This window comes from Mus pahari, chromosome 12, assembly GCF_900095145.1.
Source record: "Mus pahari chromosome 12, PAHARI_EIJ_v1.1, whole genome shotgun sequence".
Taxonomy (NCBI): domain Eukaryota; kingdom Metazoa; phylum Chordata; class Mammalia; order Rodentia; family Muridae; genus Mus; species Mus pahari.
In genome coordinates this window covers 565901-587303 of record NC_034601.1, presented here as the reverse complement: position 1 = coordinate 587303, position 21403 = coordinate 565901, and the positions used below count along the sequence as shown (strand labels likewise).

Below are 21403 nucleotides of genomic sequence, written 5' to 3'. Positions count from 1 at the left end.
ATGGGAGTCATCTGTACTCATCTGGCTGCAGCCCACTCTGGCTCCTCATCCTGTGTTCTTTGGGATAGCCACTCTGGGCCTCCACCTACACACAGGAACCTTGTCTCCTATTCCTCTGTTGGCTGTAGAGAGCTCTGACTGGGGTGGTGCCTCTCTGTAGGGCCATGGGCCTCTTTAGTAACTACCACACCGTGCCCGTCAGTCCACGATCAGTCTGCCCGTCCTTCAAGCTTTGTTTCATGCCCACCCTGCACCCAGCCAGCCAGAGATACTCACACGGACTTGCTCCCTTACAAAATACATGGTTTATTCGCTTTTTATTTCACGTTTGCTTTGCCTTCATGTATGTATGTACACCACACATGTACCTGGTGTCTATGAAGGACAGAAGGGGGTATTGGATCCCTGGGGACTGAAGTTATGGATCCTTTTGAACCACCATGCATGTGCTGGAAATCACACCAGGTCCTCTGGAAGAACAACAAACACTCTTCACCCCCAAGTCTTCTCTCCAGCCTGGAAGGCTGTCCTGACAAGTGTCATGTACTCTCATTTGCACAGAGGCTTCCCTCGGCTGCTGACGCTTACTTATCTACCCATCTTCTGGTGAAGTTCTCACACCCCTCCATTCCCTGGAAGCCCCCATCACCTCCTACCTTCCCACTGCCTTCCCAGATGTGTTCTCCTGGGCTCTAAGGAGTGACTGTGTAAATGTGTGTCAGAGTCTTACAATCTGTTGCTGTGTTTCTTAATGGTGATGACCCGTGTGAACCATGTGCCTCTGCCTGGTCTGGACTCGTCCCTCCACATTGTACTCCCTGGCCATCTGAGGACAGGTCAGCTCATCCCACCCTCTCCTGTTCTAAACAGGTCATAAAGAATTCTCCTGTGAAGACATTTGCCAGTGCCACTTTCAGCTCCCTTCTGGATGTGTTTCTGTCAACCACCGTGTTCCTGATTCTCTCCATCACCTGCTTCCTAAAGTATGGAGCCACCGCCACCCCTCCCCCACCGGCTGCCCTGGCCGTCTTTGGTGCAGACCTGCTGCTGGAGGTGCTTTCCCTCATAGTGTCCATCAGGTACGCTCAGGTTGGAGAAGTGGCTCCGATGCTTAGCCTCTAGCTCCCTCTTCTGGTTCCATGGTTAATGGCAAACCAATTAACCAGGTGTCCAAAGAGAGTAGAACTTCATTTCCTTTCTTCTCACCCCATTTCAGGGCATTGACCTTCACTCCACACTGGTGGCACACTAGAGGGTCAGCTGCCCTGCAGCCCAGCTGATGCCACATCTAAATTAGAGATTAAAAGGAAAAGTGAGGGCTGGAGAGATGGCTCAGCGGTTAAGAGCACTGACTGCTCTTCCGAATGTCCTGGGTTCAATTCCCAGCAACCACATGGTGGCTCACAACCATCTCTAATGAGATCTGATGCCCTCTTCTGATGTGCATGAAGACAGCTACAATGTACTTAGATATAATAATAAATCTTTTTTTAAAAAAGGAAGAGTGAGAAGTTCAGAAAGAAGAAAGAGGGTAGGAGATGCAAAAGGAGTATATAACAGGCGGGAGCCGAGAGCAAGCCTCTGCTAACCTAAGGATCAGGCTAACCCAGTTGAGGAAGTTGTGTCAGTTTCCGAGCTTGGAATAGGCAGTATTTAGAGATGACAGCGGTGTGCAAGCAACAGGAAGAACAGGGAAGCTGGACCTTGTAAATGTGTTTACACGTCGTGGTAATAGACTACTATCAAAGTAGGCACAGTGGCACACACCTGCAATCCCAGCATGTGGGAGATGGAGGCAGGAGGATCGAGAGTTCAAAGCCACTTTGGTTGCTTAGCAAGTTCAAGGCTACCTGGACTACACAGACCAAAACAAATGAAAGTAGCCTAACATAGAAAGAGAGAAAACCTACCGAAGTGGGGAGGAATATGGAACACATCTGGAACAAGGATCTAATACCCGTATTGTATCAGGTTGATACAGCTCAGTTATATAAAGACAAGACAGCCCACTTTATTATTTATTTATTTATTTATTTATTTAGGTTTTTCGAGACAGGGTGTAGCCCTGGCTGTCCTGGAACTCACTCTGTAGACCAGGCTGGCCTCGAACTCAGAAATCTGCCTGCCTCTGCTTCCCGAGTGCTGGGATTAAAGGCGTGTGCCACCACGCCCGGCCTACTTTGTTTTTTTAATTGAACATATTTTTTCATACAATATATTCTGATCACAGTTCCCACTTCCTCAGCTCCAAGCCTTCTCCCCTCTCTCTTTAGAAAACAAACAGGCCAAAAAGGGAAGATCCAAAAAAAAAAAAAAAAAAAAGAAAAAAGAAAAGAAAAGAAAAGAACTAGAAATATATAAACATTGAGTCCATTTTGTGCTGGCCATACGCTGCTGGGTATGCCTACCCGTAGGTGTGGTTTATGTACCTAGTGAGACTCCATTAGAGAAAACAGTGTTTCCTTTGCAATCCGCTGTCAGCTGCAGAAAGCTTCTTGGTTAGATGGGAGCTCTTGTCCACTTCCCCTCTCAGATTTGGGACCCCATCTGACTTGGACCTGTGCAAGCCCTGTGCACACTGCCATCGTCTCCGTGAGTTCGTGTGTGCGTCGGTCCTGTTGGCTCTGGAATCATCCACTCCCTCTGGATCTTACAGTCTTCCCACCCTGTCTTCTCCACAGCTCCCTGACCCTGATGAAGGCTTTCATAAAGACATCCCATTTAGGACTGGGTCTTTTGAGGTCTCTGACTCTCCTCACATTGTTCAGTTGTAGGATTCTGTGTTCCCATCTGTTTCAAGGAGATTCTCTGACGGTGGCTGAACAGCACAGTGACCTATGGGAATAGCAGAATAAATATTTAAATAGACAAGAGACCAGCCCAAGGTTCTGGGAAGATCATAGCTTTCTCCGTGTCCTTTAGGTGCGGGTGGGTGCCCAGAGAACTTCATTTGCATGCACACCCATCCCAATACGTACCTGTCTCCTGGCTACTGTGACCGTGGGTCCTTGCACCATGTCCAGCCAGTTCAGTCCACTGATAATTGCCCCAGGAGCTAAGACAGAAGTGGCAAGAGGTACCTTGTCTGTGGGTTCCTGCTACTTCCACTCACCACCCCAATGCAGAAAAATAAACAAACACAACAACAACAACAAAAGAACAGCTTAGATCTGGCCCCTAGACTTCCACATTTTATCTTTTCTCCCTTTGGGATGGGATTCCTCCCTCCCTCCTCTGTCACCCACAGTCCTTCAGTTCCCACCCTGCAGCAGAGACTGCCCTCTCCCCTAGCTGAACTGATGGTTCTGCACCTTCTCTTAAATTCTCTTTCATAATCAAGCCCTGCCCACAGCAAACAACCGTCCTGTTCCAGTCCCCGCTCCCCAGTGTTTCCACTCTCTAAGACAATCTTACCAGGGTCTACTGCTGTAGAACCTAAGCCAAACTGCCTCGGCCTCTCGCTTTCTTTTGTGTGTGTTGTTGGGCAGTGCTGGGGCGGAACCTAGGTTCTCTCGTATGCTGGGTAAGTACCATGTCACAGACAGACACATCCCCACTTTCTTTTTCTTTTGAGACAGAGTCTCACTAAGGAGCCTACTTTGGCCTTGAACTCAACTCTGTAGCCTATGCAGGCTTTGACTACTCTGTGGCCCAGGCTGGCCTTGAACTCACTCCGTAGCCCAGGCTGGATTTGAACTTGCGATTTTCCTGCCTCGGCCTCTTGAGTACCTGATGTGGCAGTCCTGTGCCACCGTCTCTGGGTTTTTTTAATTTTATAAATAAGCATTGTACTGATACCTAGTATCTCAGACATTCAGAGAGTGGAGCCTGAAGGGACCAGGGGTTAAAGGTTCTCCTTGGCAACAACCGGGTATGAGGCTGGTCTGTGCTGTATGAAACCCAACCTCAGAAACGAAAATTGAAAACAAAATGAATTTTATACTGAGAGTTCACATGCAACAAACTCACTTGATTACATAAATAACTGAGTAACTGGGGATGAGACTCAGTGGTGTACTCAGGATCCTGGCATGCATATATATATATATATAAAAGAAAGTTGTAAAAACTATAATCACAATGTAGTTTAGGACATTTCTGTTACCCCAAGGAACAGTTCTTGTGAATACTCTCCACACCTGTGCCTGTGTGTACTCTCTACACCTGTGTCTGTGTGTACTCCACACCTGTACCTGTGTGTACTCCACCCCTGTGCCTGTGAGTACTCTCCACCCCTGTGCCTGTGTGTACTCCACACCTGTGTCTGTGAGTACTCTCCACCCCTGTGCCTGTGTGTACTCCACACCTGTGTCTGTGTGTACTCTCCACACCTGTGCCTGTGTGTACTCCACACCTGTGCCTGTGTGTACTCTCCACACCCGTGTCTGTGTGTACTCTCCACACCCGTGCCTGTGTGTACTCTCCACACCCGTGCCTGTGTGTACTCTCCACACCCGTGCCTGTGTGTACTCTCCACACCTGTGTCTGTGTGTACTCTTCACACCTGTGCCTGTGTGTACTCTCCACACCTGTGTCTGTGTGTACTCTCCACACCTGTGCCTGTGTGTACTCTCTACACCTGTGCCTGTGTGTACTCTCTATACCTGTGTCTGTGTGTACTCCACACCTGTACCTGTGTGTACTCCACCCCTGTGCCTGTGTGTACTCCACCCCTGTGCCTGTGAGTACTCTCCACACCTGTGCCTGTGTGTACTCTCCACACCTGTGCCTACACGGTGAATTTCACAGGTTCCCCGGGGAAGCTGGTATTTCAGCTTCCCAGCTTAGAGCCCCTTCTTGTACTCCAGTGCCTGGAGGGTCACTGAGACCAGTAAATCTTTCTTTTAACCTGTATGATCTTGAGGACCGTACTGACGTCTTCCACGCCTCCTATCTCCTGGAACTCAGCTCCATTTGTGTTCCTCTCTAGAGGCCCTGAGTCCTGCCTGTAAAAATATCCATGTTTTTTGCTCAGTTATGCTCCAAGTCCTGTGTCTTCATTTAGATTTGATGAAGCCAGAACAGCCCAGGGACCCTAAAAGTGTACTTGAGTCTCTGTGAGCAATGGCCAGAGGATTAGGGGTTTCTGTCATGACTGAATGTATAGGGTTAAGGCCAAAGATGCAAGTTTTGGGCATGTTGGAGATGCCCCTGACTAGATGTCAAGACAGTGAGCCTGTCCATACTCCTCAGCAACAGCCTAAGAAAGTTCTGAGTCTCTACTCCAATGTCCCAGTGTCCTCTCCTCCAGTGTCCTCTCCTACCCTACCCCAGAGTCCCCTAAAGGGTCCTCACCTTTCCTAGTCACTGTTCTCAGCTGTACACTCAGTCCCTACTCTTCATCAGAGGATTTATCAAAGCACCGTCACTTTCCTGAGGTAGCCCAGATCTACAGCGGTGAGAAGAGTCATAGGCTTTGTCTGCTACCCGGGCGGTGGTAGCACACGCCTTTGATCTCAGCTCCTAGGAGGCAGCAGCAAGCAGATCTCTGTGAGTTTGAGGCCAGCCTGGTGTACAGAGTGAGTTTCAGGACAGCCAAGGCCGCAGAGAGAAACCTTGCCTCAAAAAACCAAAACAAACAAAGCAACAACCAACGGCTGTCTGCTGTATTTGTCATAGCCTCAATCCAGGCTGTGAATGCAGCAGCTGGAAACACAGGATGGGGGTTTAGGGGGTGTTAGTGGCAGTGAACGGTCTTCAGTATGTGACCTAATTTGCTGAAGGATGGATGGCTTTTAATGTCCCAACCCAAACCGAATCTGTTCAGTTGCAGCTGAGCTAACACCTCAAGAAACTGCCTGCTTGTGCACACACTCAGTGAGCCCAGGCTGCGGTGTATCAGCAAGCATTTCACTTCTGTGTTTCTAAGAAGGAGGTAGTAGATGAGATGTTGTGGGTCCCAGTGGAACAAGGGAGAATGTCACTGTGTGAGCCTGGCAAGGCATCTCTATCCCTGGTCAGCAGCAGCCCTCCCCCATTGTGACTCCCAAAAGACTCAGTAGAACACTTCTAGATAGAAGCCCCCTGAGGACTTCTTGACTTATGGTAGACTTTACTTGGGGGGTTATTACAACTTTTGCAAACCCCACAGACCTCCAGAGGTCTTTCACAAGTGCCTTTTGACCAAATGGTAACCTTACAGTTGGATGTGAAGCTCTGTGTATGGCCAGTTGCCCCCAGGTGGGTATCAGAAATGGCAACATGGGACAGATGAAAGTATGGCATGCTAACCCTCTGCTCCTGAACCTCTCCCTTCTGTGTCCAGAATGGTGTTTTTCCTAGAGGATGTCATGATATGCACAAAGCGGTTGCTGGAATGGATCGCTGGCTGGCTCCCTCGCCACTGCGTTGGGGCAATCTTGGTGTCACTTCCTGCCCTGGCTGTCTATTCACACATCACCTCTGAGTTTGAGACCAACATACATGTAAGTGTCCGCAGGCCGTCGCCACGCCCTCCAGGCCCCCTAACCTCTTCTCTCACTTTAAGTCTGGTTACGTGGGGAAGGGCTAAAAATTGAAGTTTTTAAAGAGGTACTCTCTGATCCGGCTCCCAGCCGCCCTCTTAAAACAGGAAGCATGCGCTAGCTGGGCATGGTGGCACACACACACACACACACACACACACACACAGTGGCATACACACGTACATGGTGGCACATAACAGATGCTAAGTCTCTGACTGGCACCTGGAGTAGCTGCTGCTCTGGGGAGGAGCTTTGGAGTTTACTCCACAATGGATGAGATCTAAAGCGGTGTGCTTGAGTGTAATAGAACTGCCTAGGAGTATCTGGGTCCTAGCATCAGATCACTTCTCAGTGGGTCACAGCAGGACTGAAGGAAGCGTTTAGAAGGTGGCCCCTCTCACAGTGGTAGAGCCCCAGTAAGCAGCCTCCCTTTCCTGTCTATCAAAGGGACGTGTGCCATCTTACCTGTCTGGAGGAATAGTCTCCTAGCAGTGTGGACGTGCAACTAAAATGCTGTGCCATGGGACAGATAAGTGATCTGTTTTTAAAGCCAGTAGGTTACCCAAAGGAAGACTTACTGCACATTTCACGGTTACTACTTCTCACTGTGACCAAATACCTAATGAGAAACGTTGTAAGGGATGGAGAATTAACTCTGGCTCAGACCTTAAGAGAAAAGCTTGTCAAATCAGGGAAGGACTTCACGGTGGGGTGTGCTGTGACCCTTCATCTCCTTACAACTTGGTTAAACAAGAAACAGAGATGAGATAGGACACAAACCAGGCTCTAAACCTCAAGGCCCTTCTCTCCAGAGATCCCCTTCCTGCTGCTAGGGTCCACTTCCCAGAAACCCCACAACCTCCCAGAAGAGGACCCCTGGCTGAGGACCAGGTATACAAGCACATGAGCCCGTGGGGGACATTGTACATTCAAGCCATCACAAGTGGTACCAGATATGCCTGATACGGAACAGAAGTGTGGGTGGGTGGTCCTCTCACTCTGTGGCACGCAGGTAGGATGGAGGCAACGTGGCAGAGGTGGCACAGGCTATACTAACAGTGTCTTCTCTTGCAGGTCACCATGTTCACTGGCTCTGCGGTGCTGGTGGCCGTTGTACACTACTGTAACTTCTGCCAGCTCAGCTCCTGGATGAGGTCCTCTCTCGCCACCATCGTGGGGGCTGGGCCACTGCTTCTGCTCCACATCTCCCTGTGTCAGGACAGGTGTGACTGCATTCTTACCTCATGCTGCCCTCGCCTGGCGTCTCTTAGGGCTCGGCAGCAGTTCTGTGTTAGTGCTGCTGCATGATGCGTTTCCTTCATGACTTGAAATAGCTTCTGGCACACATATGTTCAAAGAGAACCAGCTGAGGATGTAGCTCAGTGGTAAAGTGCCTGCCCAGCATGCAAAGGCCCTTAGTTCAATCCCCAGGAGTACCAAATACACACACACACACACTCACACACACAACTAAGCATCATACAACTCAAAACATAATAAAGAGCCCGCAGAGTGGTTTTTTTGTTTTGTTTTGGTTTGGTTTGGTTTTGGTTTTTTGAGACAGGGTTTCTCTGGCTGTCCTGGAACTCACTCTGTAGGCCAGGCTGTCCTTAAACTCAGAAATCCGCCTGCCTCTGCCTCCCAAGTGCTGGGATTAAAGGCATGTGCCACCACTGCCCGGCGAGCCCTAAGAGTCATATGGAAAGGAAAAAGGAAATCATTTATAACACCCTACAACACCGCTGTGTGTATAGCATGTATATATTGAAACATAAATGAACATTGGATTTCAACTTAGTTTCTATCACTAAAAGATACTTATATCACCAGTTGTGTGCAAATATTCAGAATTCCACAAGACTTCAGATCCTACGCACTTGGATTTGGGAATGCAATCTGTATATATTTGAATATAGATGTACTTGGGTACCTGCCTCTGCAAGACACATGACTACTGTAGGATATTTGAACTTTTTTTTGTGAATAAGTTGTAATCTTAGTAGGAAAGACCAGGTTGGAGAGATGGCTCATTGGTTAAGAGCACTGACTGTTCTTCTAGAGGTCCTGAGTTCAATTCCCAGCAACCACATGGTGGCTCACAACCATCTGTCATGGGATCCGATGCCCCCTTCTGGTGTGTTTGAGGACAGCTACAGTCTAGTCATAGACAGTAAATAATTCTTTAGAAAAGAAGAAAAAAAAAGGAAAAGAAGGCCTGAAATATTTTACATGAGAGAGTCGTGATGAGGAAAGACAAGAGGGAAAGCCAGAGTGGAGCAGGCCTGTAGCCCTAGCACTCAGGAAGCTGAGGCAGGCAGTCTATCCTAAGCTTCATAACAAGACTCTATTGGTACATGCCTGTAATCTCACCACACGGTAAGCAGAGGCAGGATAATCAGGGGTTTCAGGTCTTCCCTGGCTGTGTAGAACGTCTTCTGGGCTACCTGAAAGCATGGTGTGGACAGAAAGATTAAAGTCACATGATGAACCTCCGGAGACAGGACCAGTTCTCAATGGAGCTATACAATGACAGGGACATTTAAACCCAGTAAGAGTCAGGTATGGTGCCTCACACCTGTAATCCCAGTGCTGGTGATAGGGAAGTGGATGCAGAAAGACAGCAAGTTTGTTTGAGGGTAGCCTGGGCTACAGAGGAAGCGAGGCCGATCCAGTCCCATCTGGCACAGTGAAGTGCCCTGTGTGGATAATGACAGTGAAGGTCTTTCCTCTGCTGGCTCCACCGGGGTCATCGTGTTTGCTTCTTGGTTTGTTATGTGTCTCAAGTTTCCTGTTATGCCAGCAACTGGCTATGAGGATTTTACTCTCTGTCTACTAAACATGCAGTTGGAAACAGAATAGAAACTTGGGTAGCAGAATGTATACTTTGTTAATAGTTTGCGATCTCTTAAACCCATTAAGCTTCTGTTTATGTAACAAACATCTAAGTATCAGGCCCTTCCGGTAACTTAGACAGGTGCTTCCCAGCTGCATTGGAGAGCCACATGTTCATGAAGCCAGAGAGCAGGCGAGCAGGGTGTTACACAGTGACAGGGACGGTTCTCCGTTGTGCTTTGCAGGACATCTAACATTCTAGCATTGATGTCCCCGAGGACCATGACTTTACTAAATGCTTTATCAGCAGTATCAAGAGCCTGTTGAATCAGCGTATTGGTGATTAGGGAGCAACATGGTGACTGTCCTCAGTCTCCTGCCTGTATTCACAGCAATGTGAAACAGTCGAGTTCTCGGCAAAGCAAGAGCAAAAGGGAATCTGAATTAGAGCTGCAGTTCAGTATCTGAGGGAAAGCTGTGACAAGCAATTGCACTGAGTGAGATTCTCGACCTTCTCCTGCCATTGTGGAACAACTGGACTCAGGGTCATCACAATGCTTTATACAAAGAGTGTGGAATTCATTAGCAGCCTTTACCTTCGGGCGTCTCGGGAACCCTTCATGGTGACATCCTCCTCTTGAATCCAGAGCAGTGAAGTAGGGACCTCCCATCTGCCTCCCTACTACAATTCAAACAGCAGATTTTGGCGGGAACTAATGGATGAACCTTACCAAGACCCCTTCTATATGGAGGGTTCTCAGAGGTACAGCCCAGACCCAATTGTAGCTGGGACTAGCAGGGCAGTGGTTGCCAGGTAGTAAACAAAAGCCTGAATTCACCTTTTACAAAAGAGAAGGTGTCCACCACTCTTGTGTTGCTGTGATAAAATGCCTGGGCAGCTTACAGAAGAAAGTGCTGAGTTGGGCTTATGGTTTCAGAGGATCATGACCAAATATTTACCTCACGTCACCCAAAAGGGAAGTTACGTGAACTCTTCTTGGGTTGCTTTTAATAATGCCTTTTTATTTTCTGTAATACTTTATTCATTTTCTTTCCAGTTCCATTGTGATGTCCCCCTTGGACTCAGCACAGAATTTCAGGTAAGCTTCCAACCTGAGGCCTGATCTCCTGAAAATATGCATGTACATGCGTGTGTGTGCGTTTATGTGTGTGTGNGTGTGTGCATGCGTGTGTGTGTGTGTGTGTGTGCGCGCACATACAGGTTGAGAAAGCAAGCAATTAATTTAACTGCATATTGAAGTATCCAATCACAGTTGTTTCTTACTGGAAAGGTGGTTAGTCATTAGACATATACTAGAGTTAGTTTAATTTTATGCAACAGGAAATCTCTCAAAGAAAATATTTTATTATCTAAAATATTTTGACCTGGAGTAGCCAGAATGTCTTAGCTGTTAAAGATGCTTACTGTAAGAGTCTAGCAACCTGAATTTGATCCCCAGAACCCATGTAAGAGAGGTTGGAAAGGACCCAGTCCACAGCTGCCCTCTGACTATCACAATGCCCCTCAGGATTCATCCTTACACTCATCACACACAGGCAAACAGCAATGATAAATAAGTAGTTTAATTATATAAGATACTACTATCTGGCCAGAAATTTGAGATAATAAATGTTTGAATTAAATAAATATTTGAGTTTTTAAACTAAATAACACTTGCTTTACTATAAACATAAAAGTAAATTTAAAATAAATTGAAGGGTAAGAGATAAAAATTATGTGTGCTGTGTACATGCAGATCTGTAGCCACACATGCTTCTACATGCACACACACATACCACAAAAATAAAAATAATTAAACCATAAAAGCTAGAAAAATATTCATTTCCATCCCTCTTAAGACAGATAATTTTCTAGTCTTATCAATAATAAATAGACCCACAAGGAAAAGACCGAGTGACATATTGGAAGGGACAGAAAAACATCCATAGAATATAAAGCCCACACAGGTGAAGTTCACAAAATCGATTACATGTTACCCACATTCCCCCTGCTCCTAGGAATCACACCCAGGCACTGCACAAGCTGCAAGTGTCCCCACTGATCTTTCAGCTGAGCTTAAGCAGGACCGGATGCCAACCATGGCCATCAAGCCTGTAAGACTAGTACTCTGCAGCCTGAGGCAAGGGGATTGCTGTGAGTTGAGGTCAGCCTAGGCTATAGAGTATGGCACTGTATTATGCAGCCCTGATAGATCCCAAGTATTATAGGTACCAAACCTTGCTGGTTAGGGCTGAAAGGTGGCCCTTGCTTTCTCTTTGTCTGCTATTTCAAGTACCTCCTTTGCGTGATAATAGATCCTAGTGTGTTTTACTTTAGCTTCCATCCACAGTTGGATGCCCCAGGATTCAGTTACTCTTCTTACATTTACTCATCTCAGATTCTTCCTTTGGACTGAGTGTGAAGGTATGGGCCTGTAACCTCAGCTATGAGAGTAGAATCATATACCCAGGACCTGCATGAGTCCAGTGCAGAGTGAGCTTGGTCAAGGCTGGCCTCGAACACTTTCCTCGAGATGCCGTCTCAGAGTGGAAAGGAAAATTGAAAGAACTGGGAACCGCTCACTTGGTGGGAGTCCTTACATAACACAAGGCCCCGCCCGGAGTCACTCACCAGGGCACAAGCATGCCAACAGTCCTCTTCTTGGAAACTGACCTTTGCTGTTTAAATGTAGAACTGGATTGGCTGCTCTTGTCCACCTGTCTTAGAATAAGACTTGCTGGGTGTGGTGGCATATCCCATAATCCCACACTTGGGCAGTGAGGGCAAGGGGTTCAAAGGTTCAAGTTCATCCTCAGCTACATAGTCAGTTAATTCCAAGACAGCTTGAGCAACACAAGATCCTGTCTTAATAAAACAAAATACAGGGCCAAGTGGCTTGCTTCTTCCAGCACAATGAGAACTGACGCCACAGACACATTCCTGGGTGTCTGCATTCACCAGTCACACATACCATAATAATAAAGTTGTTTCGGTTAGGGGTTTGGGTTGGGTTTGGGTTTTTTAAGGTATAGGCCAATGAGAATGCTTAGTACATGCTTGCTACAAAACCTGTTGACCTAAGTTTAGTCCCTCAGGAAACTTACTAAAAAGGGTTGTTCCTCAATGTCACAATATTGGGACCCAGCAAGCCATGCTCACAGGAGATACAATTGGTTTCTCCTCAGCCCAGACCCTCTGTACAACTCTGCTTAAAAGCCAGGCAGAGGCAGGTAGATCTCTGAGTTGGAAGCCAGCCTGATCTACAGAGTGAGTTTCAGGACAGCTAGGACTACACAGAGAAACCCTTGTCTTTTTTTTTTTTTTTTAAGATTTATTTATTTATTATATGTAAGTACACTGTAGCTGTCTTCAGACACTCCAGAAGAGGGAGTCAGATCTTGTTATGGATGGTTGTGAACCACCATGTGGTTGCTGGGATTTGAACTCAGGACCTTTGGAAGAGCAGTCAGTGCTCTTACCCGCTGAGCCATCTCGCCAGCCCGAAACCCTTGTCTTAAAAAAAAAAAAAAAAAAAAAGCCAGAGAACCTCAGGCTGGACTAAAATATGTTTTAGTCAGTTAAACAAAGTGCTCACTTTGCTTAGCATTTGAGATTAGTAGGTATTATCATTTGTCTCAATGTTATAAGTGAAATAAACATGGGATGTCCTACAATAGAGAACTCTGTCCTGTTTCTCAGCCACTGGGCTAAGAAACCTATGTCAGGTTCCAGGTCCAGCCTTGCTGGACTCCAGGGTCCAGCATATTACAGGGAGAGGACACCAGAGTCAGCGAAGGGAAGCGTTTGACCCAGTGAGCTAGAATGGCTCTAGAGGATCTCAGCGAAGACAGGTGACTCTGAGCTTTTAATAGCAGGCCACATGGGAAGCTCAGGGAAAGCGGGTGTTCTGCAAAACCTGCATTGCCTGTGCAAGAGGCCGCAGTACCACAGGCTGCTGCCTCCAGGGAGGGTGGAGCCCCCATCCTCTCTGAGGATGCTAGCCTCCCCTCTGGAGCTGACACGAGAGAAGGGACCTGGCCATGTTCCAGCTAGTCTTCATGGTTTACACAAGAGGAAACCAAGGCCTCCCAAGTCTCCAGTTGTCCTACCAGAGTAGCTTAGTGGTGGTGTTTTGGGGAGTGTCTCAATGGCCTCAACTTCCTTTCTTTCTTTCTTTCTTTCTTTCTTTCTTTCTTTCTTTCTTTCTTTCTTTCTTTCTTTCTTTCTTTCTTTCTTTCTTTCTTTCTTTCTTTCAGATAAAATATTATGTAGCCCAGGCTGGCCTTGAACTTACTATGTACTCAAGGGTAACCTTAAACTCTTAATATTCTAGTCTCTGCCTCCAAAGGCTAGAATGACAGATGTGTGCCACAAGGTCTTGTGACATCCATTATTTTAAAATACCCTTATGCCAAAGGTAACAATAAGACTTTAATTAAATACTGTAGCTAAGGAATTAAGGTTTCTGTGTCCTAGATCGCACCTGAGGACATACCAGTTTTATATCCATTTATCTTTACATAGTGAACAATTCTATCATTATATAAAATCTAACAACCTTCCTTGGGCAATTTAGAAATGCATTAGCATATAAAACTAATAGGATCTCAGCAGTCAAAGCTCTGTTAAAAATAGAAGTGGGCAGCAAGAAAGGGGTGCAGGGAAGGAAGAAGGAAGTTCAAATGTTAGCATAAACAGACTCCAGGAAGCAGGACAGGAGAGAAATCATATTTTTAATTTCTACTTTCCTCCTAAATTTTCTCTGGTTGAGTATGCAGTTTTTTGGTTTTTTTTTTACAGAGGAAAAAACTGAGCAAGTATGGTATGGTACAATTATGATCCGGCACTCAGAATGTGGAGGCAGGAGGATTAGAAATTGAAGGTTACCCTCAGCTATATAGTAAATTCAGGCCAACCTGTGCTACATAAGGTCCTGCCTTAAGAAGAAAACACAAAGGAAAATAATGGTAGCTGTAGATGCTAATCTCAGGTTTCAGCTGCAGGGCCCATCAGTGGCATCTGCTTGCCAGAGGACAGTGCAGCTGGACGTAAGTTCAGTTATCTGGGAATGGAAAGTGTGGCCTGGAACAGTTTGAAAGCTGAGGTTATTGCCTAGAATGCTTGTCTCCATGCACAAGGCTCTGGGCTCAGTCTCTAGCCCTTACAAGGACTTCTTGGGAATTTCTAGTTAAATTCTAAATGCACTATATTTAAAATGATTCAATAATCCCACTGTATGCAAAGATGAGGGTAGGAAGGTTCTTTGAAACATCATTTCTCATCATAACTACTCAGCATGAGTGTGGTCATCCATATATTGGATTACTCTATAGCCATGAGAAAATAGCTGCATTTGTTACCCTGAAGGAAAGACTATTCTGTTCCTTCTGCTGACTGACTTTCTTACCACGTGCATATATTATGTATATACATGTATATGCATTATCATATCTTAAATGTATACATCTCATATTTTTGAAAATGTTAAGGTTGTCTTAAATAACTTTGAAGCTGAACTACCTAGAAATGGGGAGGTTGTGAAGTTTCATACAAGTAGAGAATAAATAAAGTATAAAAACGTCTTTGCAAAATGATGTCTGTTGTTTAGAAACCTAAGAATAAAATCTATCAAAATATTCATTTTCTTGGGTTCAGTAATGATATTGTGATCACTAAGGGGACATGTCTGTATCTTGGGAGAGACACACTAAAATAGCCCAGCAACTTACTTTTGAAATGTTTAGGAAAAAGTATTTGGTTTTTTTGGTGGGTCGGTGGGGGGTTGGTTTGTTTTTTTAGATGTATTTATTATGTATACAATATTCTGCCTGCATATATGCCTACCGGCCAGAAGAGGGCACCAGATCTCATTACAGATGGCTGTGAGCCAAGATGTGGTTGCTGGGAATTGAACTCAGGATCTCTTGAAGTGCTCTTAACCGCTGAGCCATCTCTCCAGCCCAGGGAAAAGTATTCGCATGTGTCAGTATGTCTTTGTATGTCACATGTGTGTCTACAGATGTGGTAAGAGGAAGCAGAGAGGCAACATTCAAAAACTGTAAAACCCAGGTGAAGCACATCCAAGTTTTATGAAACTTAATGTTTACATAAAGTTGAGATTTTCTAAAAGAAATAGTTGAAGAGAAAAAAAGGTTTGTTGTTTTTTGTTTTTGTTTTTGTTTGGTTTTGTTTTTTAAAATCTAATGCATTTTTCTAAAAAGCAGTTACAGCTGGGCCTAGTAGTCCAGGCTTGTCATTCTAGTATGTGGGTATGGAGGCAGGAGGATAAATTCTAGGCCCGCCTCCAGCTGCATAGCAAGTTCAAGGCCAGCCTTGGCTGCATAAGACAAGAAATCAAATTAAATATGAATAAAACAAAAGCGCCATGAAGCCTGCAAAACAGCCAGGCTACTGTCTAGCCGCATGAGTTGAGGGTACTTCAGCCACACTGGGCAGAGTGCACATCTCAGTGCAGGCTTGGACGCTGTGTCATGTCTCATCTCTCTGCTCCACAGTGCCCAGAGGAACCCATGCAACAGCTCAGTGCTACAGGATGGCAGGAGGCCGGCCAACCTCATGGGCAAGGAACTTATCCTCGCCTTCTTCCTCCTGCTCCTCCTGGTCTGGTTCCTGAACCGGGAGTTCGAGGTCAGCTACCGGCTGCACTACCATGGGGATGTGGAGGCAGACTTACACCGCACCAAGATCCAGAGCATGAGAGACCAGGCTGACTGGCTACTGCGGAACATCATCCCCTACCACGTGGCTGAGCAGCTCAAGGTCTCTCAGACCTACTCCAAGAACCATGACAGTGGGGGAGTCATCTTTGCCAGCATTGTCAACTTCAGTGAATTCTATGAGGAGAACTATGAGGGGGGCAAGGAGTGCTATCGTGTCCTCAATGAGCTGATCGGTGACTTTGATGAGCTCTTGAGCAAGCCGGACTATAATAGCATCGAGAAGATCAAGACCATCGGGGCCACATACATGGCAGCATCAGGGCTAAACACAGCCCAGTGTCAGGAGGGTGGCCACCCACAGGAGCATCTGCGTATCCTCTTCGAGTTCGCCAAGGAGATGATGCGCGTGGTGGATGACTTCAACAACAATATGTTATGGTTCAACTTCAAGCTCAGGGTCGGCTTTAATCACGGACCCCTTACGGCAGGTGTCATCGGTACCACCAAGCTGCTGTATGACATCTGGGGGGACACCGTCAACATCGCCAGCAGGATGGACACCACTGGTGTGGAGTGCCGTATCCAGGTGAGTGAAGAGAGCTACCGCGTGCTGAGCAAGATGGGTTATGACTTTGACTACCGAGGGACCGTGAATGTCAAGGGGAAAGGGCAGATGAAGACCTACCTTTACCCAAAGTGCATGGACAACGGAGTGGTTCCCCAGCACCAGCTGTCCATCTCCCCAGACATCCGTGTCCAGGTGGACGGCAGCATTGGGCGGTCTCCCACGGATGAGATCGCCAACTTGGTGCCTTCCGTTCAGTATTCGGACAAGGCTTCCCTGGGATCTGATGACAGCGCGCAGACCAAGGAAGCGCACCTGTCCTCTAAGAGGCCCTGGAGAGAGCCAGTCAAAGCAGAGGAAAGGTTTCCATTTGGCAAAGCCATAGAAAAGGACAACTGTGAAGACACAGGAGTAGAAGAGGCCAATGAACTCACCAAGCTCAACGTCTCAAAGAGTGTCTGAGGCAGCGCCAAGAGCTACCGAGGTGCTCTGCGTGTCCAAACGCAGTAACATCTGTGTCCATAGGCTGTTGTGCTATCTAGCACCTCAGTTTCTGTCCCCAGATATGGTGTCACGTGGTCATTTCAGCCCGAATCTCTGTGTGGAGCACAGTTATTCAGGGTTCATTTCCACCCATTTCGGTTTTTCCTTTACTTGCTTTCCCGGGAGCTTTTTCCTGGAAGCCTGCCCCCACCCCAGCCAGGGGATCCATTCAGCAGTGTGGAGGAATACAAGTGCCTTCAGGGTTTGGCCTTGCGTCTGGGGCTAAGGCCACTGGTGGAATCATGGCCCTGGGGATTATTTGACTTCTTTAAGAAAAAAAAAAAAAAGGAAAAAAAAAAAAGCTGTGGTTAAAATACCATTTTTATTGCCTTTTCTCACAAGTTTTTTTTTTCTCATACAGTGTTTTCCAGTTTATTTTTTCTATATATGTAATAGTATTTTTCAGTCACCTGGCCTTTCTAAGCACATACACGCACACACACTTGCATTTATGAATCTGACATAAAGTGCCAGTAACTCATCTGGGGGAGGGGCTATAAAAGGGAGCAGGGCTGGAAGCAAGCCCCCTCCTGGCATCTCTCGGGTACCTGGGCCCACATTCCTGTGGCCCACAAATGGGCCTCTCCGCCCTCAACACTGGGCAGTTTCAGGGGCTCATCTGCACGCAGGCCAAGATTTCATATGCTCACCAGACACAAAGCTTACAAACCAGGCCTCAGGAATCTCAAAGCCGTGTTTTCATCCCAACCCCACACAGAGGGGTCTTCCAGCCAAGAGTGAAGATGTTTGTCTCAGAAGCTGACCCATCTGAGGGAGATGTTTAACCATCTGAGGATGCATTTATTTATTTATTTATTTATCAAAACGTGTGTATTACGGGGAGGGGCCACTGGGTAGTTTTGGTGGTGGGAAGCAGTCAGGGAGTGGGCAGGGCAGTTTGCAAAGGACACAGCTGACCAATGACAAGATGTCCCTCCATGTTTCATGTCTCATCCACTGTGGCCCACGGTGCCACCCAGGGTGCTGTTCCCTCTTGTGGGGATCCAGAGTAAAACTGGCTCGGCGCCGAGTGGGCTTCTGCAAACCTTATGTCCGTCCCGCCCGCTGTCGGACTGTTGGCTGACACGTGGTGGGATTTAATTCTGCTGGCCAGTTCAAACCCTTGAAGGGGGTTTCTCGCGGTGCACCGAGGGACAGAGCCATCTGTTTTGCCAAAGGAGATGCAGACAGCCCGTCACAGATGAAACTAGAGTTCCTGGCTGCTAACCTTGCTTGTAATTAAACTGTGTTCTTCCATGTTGAGTCTCAAGTCGACGCTGGATGGAGCTCAGGCTACAGCTGCCCCGCCGCCATCATTTTTCCAGGTCATGCTGGTATGCAGCTCTTGAGACAACCGAAGACCATCTCTGTGTCTGTTGGGGGTCTTCACGCCATGCCCTGTGGTGTGGAGGTCTTCACGCCATGCCCTGTGGTGTGTTCCTTCACTGGTAAACTTCACTGTATAGCTTTCACATCTGAGTTAAGCCCGGTTTTCACTCCTCCCCGAAGGTGGACAGAACCTGCTTATGCTAGCAAGGTGACATCTTAGCTCTAGTTGGCTACTTCCCCGGTGACAACTGGGATGGCCACCCAAGCAGCAAAGCCATGCCAGGCCCCAGAGTATTCTTAGTGACTGGAAGATTTCCCGTCCCAGTTGGCTCCCTGTTGGTCTTCCAACTTGAAGAACAGATAAGTTGTGACAATACCTCTTGCTTCTAAAGAATGTATTCTTGTGCAATGCCACAGAATTTCTTTCCTTAAAAACACTACCTGATTCTTTCCTTGTGCTAGGGACTTAGGGCATGCTGGGGGCTCCTGCCGTCAGGATTCAGGAGTGCTCATCTGACTGAGTATTAGTCTGCCCTCTGCCTCCAGGCTGCAGCACGTGGAGGAGCTAGCTAGTGGTTGGGGTGTTTGCAATCTTGGTTCAAGATGTGCTCTGTCAAGTTCATCTCATCTTCTCACACCTTCCCTCTCAAACTCTCTTTCTTTCTCTGCTACAGTGGGATCTGTGAGTCTTTCCCAGCCCACTCCCCAGCCCTAGACCTCCAAACCAGCTGGAGAGAATCACTAACCTTGAGCAGGTGGTCCGGTTCTGCATTGTGCAAATGGAGCCCTGGCTGAAGGGCAGTTCACACAGAGTGCAGTGGTCTTAAGAAACACCCTGAGCCTTCCTGAAGAACCAGTGCAGACATTCTTCTTTCAGGGTGCAAGGCCCCTGGGGCCTTCCCAGCTCCCTGGCCCTAAGCATACCTCAACACAGAACCACAGGATCTCTGCAGCACACCTGCCGTGCGGCTTGGTCTGTTGGCATTGAACAAACAGCTGTGGCTGGAGACAGTTGGGCTTCCAGGCAGTGGACTGGAGTGTCCATCAGGTGGCAGTACTTCTTAGGAACCTAGGGCAGGAAGCAATACTCCAGAATTGAATGTGTGTAAATAGTTGCTTTGCATTGCAATTGCCCTTTCCTTCTTGGCCCCAGCTCAGATCAGTTTTATACATCTGTATGATCAAGCACACATAATTTTATCCCACACAAATGAACGTAGAGCGCTCGTCGGTTATAGACCCTCAAACAGCTTGACGAGCCCCACAGATGTGCCACACCTGCGCATGGCTCCCTCGGCCCTAACTTCACTCCCGGGATGCACCTGCACATTTGCACATGACACGGCGAGCCAAAGGCAGTGTGCGACCATCACCTGGGCTGCAGTCACTTGTATCCAAAGATAAGTCTGTATTTGATTTTTTTTTTTTTTTATTTTCAAGGTAAGCATTTTTTTGTTTTTGGATTGGTTGTTTTGAAAATCGCATCATGCCTAGGACCTGAAATTATATTAGCAAGAACCAACTGTTTGTACTTCCATGTTTTCCTTTGCTCTGCTCTTTTCAAATTGTTAAATCTAAGAATTTCAAAATGCATCCACTGAAAACAAGGATATTAAAATGTTGTAAACGTGACGTTGGTTCGTGGTGTTCCTCATCGAGAAACTTGGTACAGCCTGCCTTCAGGCAGGCTCCTCTCACGCCGTGTGTGATCAGTGACTTGGAGCCAAGACAAGATTTACTTTTTATTCCTACCATGACTTTAAAAATGGGGGGGTGGAGGGGGTCTACCTTTTTCTGTTTCTGGGGCTATATTTTTTTTTAAATGAATTCACCTACCGCAGTTAACCTTGGTTGAGAAATGTTTTTTACATAGAACATTAAACATTTAAAAATCAGGCTATAGAACACATACATTTGATAATTTCCCTATTTGTTGGGAGTTTTCATGAAGACCCTCCCCCCACAACACACTCTCTGGGGATTTTTTTTAAAGATTTATTTATTTATTATATGTAAATACACTATAGCTGTCTTCAGACACTCAAGAAGAGGGCGTCAGATCTTGTTACGGATGGTTGTGAGCCACCATGTGGTTGCTGGGATTTGAACTCCGGACCTTCGGAAGAGCAGTCGGTGCTCTTACCCACTGAGTCATCTCACCAGCCCCCTCTGGGAATTTTTTTGTTTTTGTTTTTGTTTTTTTGAGACAGGGTTTTTCTGTATAGCCCTGGCTGTCCTGGAACTCGCTCTGTAGACTAGGCCGGCCTCGTGGTACAGCATTTAAGTGAAGAGATTGGCTAAGAAAACACAATAGGTTTTCTGAAAAGACACCATGAGACCTTTGTGTCTCATGATTAGTGATTGCAGAGCTGAAATCTTGCTGCTTTCTGATCTTCTAGGCCCCAGCCCATTTCAGAATCTAAAGTTACAGAACTTACCAGGACTGGTGAGCACACCTGTCATCTGGTATGAGGGGACAGTGGCAGGAAGATCAGGCTTTTGAGACCAGACTCAGCTACATAGAGTTCAAGGCCAACTTGGACCATGTGAGTCCCTGTTTTGTTTTATGTTTTTAATTCACAGAATCTCTTCCCAAAAAACCTAGAAGCCATTTTGTACATACCTTTAAGGGTTCATAGTGCCTCTAAATACAAAACCAGACCATAGCTCTTCCAGAGTGTAGCCCTCTTTACCTGAAAACTTTTCTTGGGTCAAGTGTTGATGAGCCATGTCCAGACAAAAAGGATCTCTCATGGGCTGCAGACTCTGGGAAGGGAGATGAGAACATGGCCTCTACCCACTTGTCTATCAGCCTGCAGAAAGCCATTGTCTCCACCCACTGAGAGCAAAAGCCCATCAAGTGACCAAGGTACTTTCCTGCCAAAAAGTGCTTGTTGGCGTCCCTAGGAGCCCTTCCCTAGCTGAGGAGCAAGGATCCTCACTGTGCTGAAGGTCTGACAGGAACGTGGTCTTAGGCTACGAAGGGCAC

General features: G+C 46.8%; 1 protein-coding gene across 2 annotated transcripts in view; it reads left to right on the top strand.

Moving 5' to 3' along the window:
* Adcy9 (adenylate cyclase 9) overlaps positions 1 to 20140 on the top strand; it is a 127712-nt gene extending 107572 nt beyond the window's left edge. For both annotated transcript variants that reach the window (XM_021209372.2, XM_029544431.1), the window contains exons 7-11: positions 871 to 1079; positions 6266 to 6425; positions 7539 to 7687; positions 10355 to 10396; positions 15813 to 20140. In XM_021209372.2, the coding sequence (XP_021065031.1) occupies positions 871 to 1079; positions 6266 to 6425; positions 7539 to 7687; positions 10355 to 10396; positions 15813 to 17004 (1752 nt within the window). In that variant the 3' untranslated portion in view covers positions 17005 to 20140. The remainder of the gene's footprint in view (positions 1 to 870; positions 1080 to 6265; positions 6426 to 7538; positions 7688 to 10354; positions 10397 to 15812) is intronic.
* The last annotated feature ends 1263 nt before the right edge of the window (positions 20141 to 21403 follow it).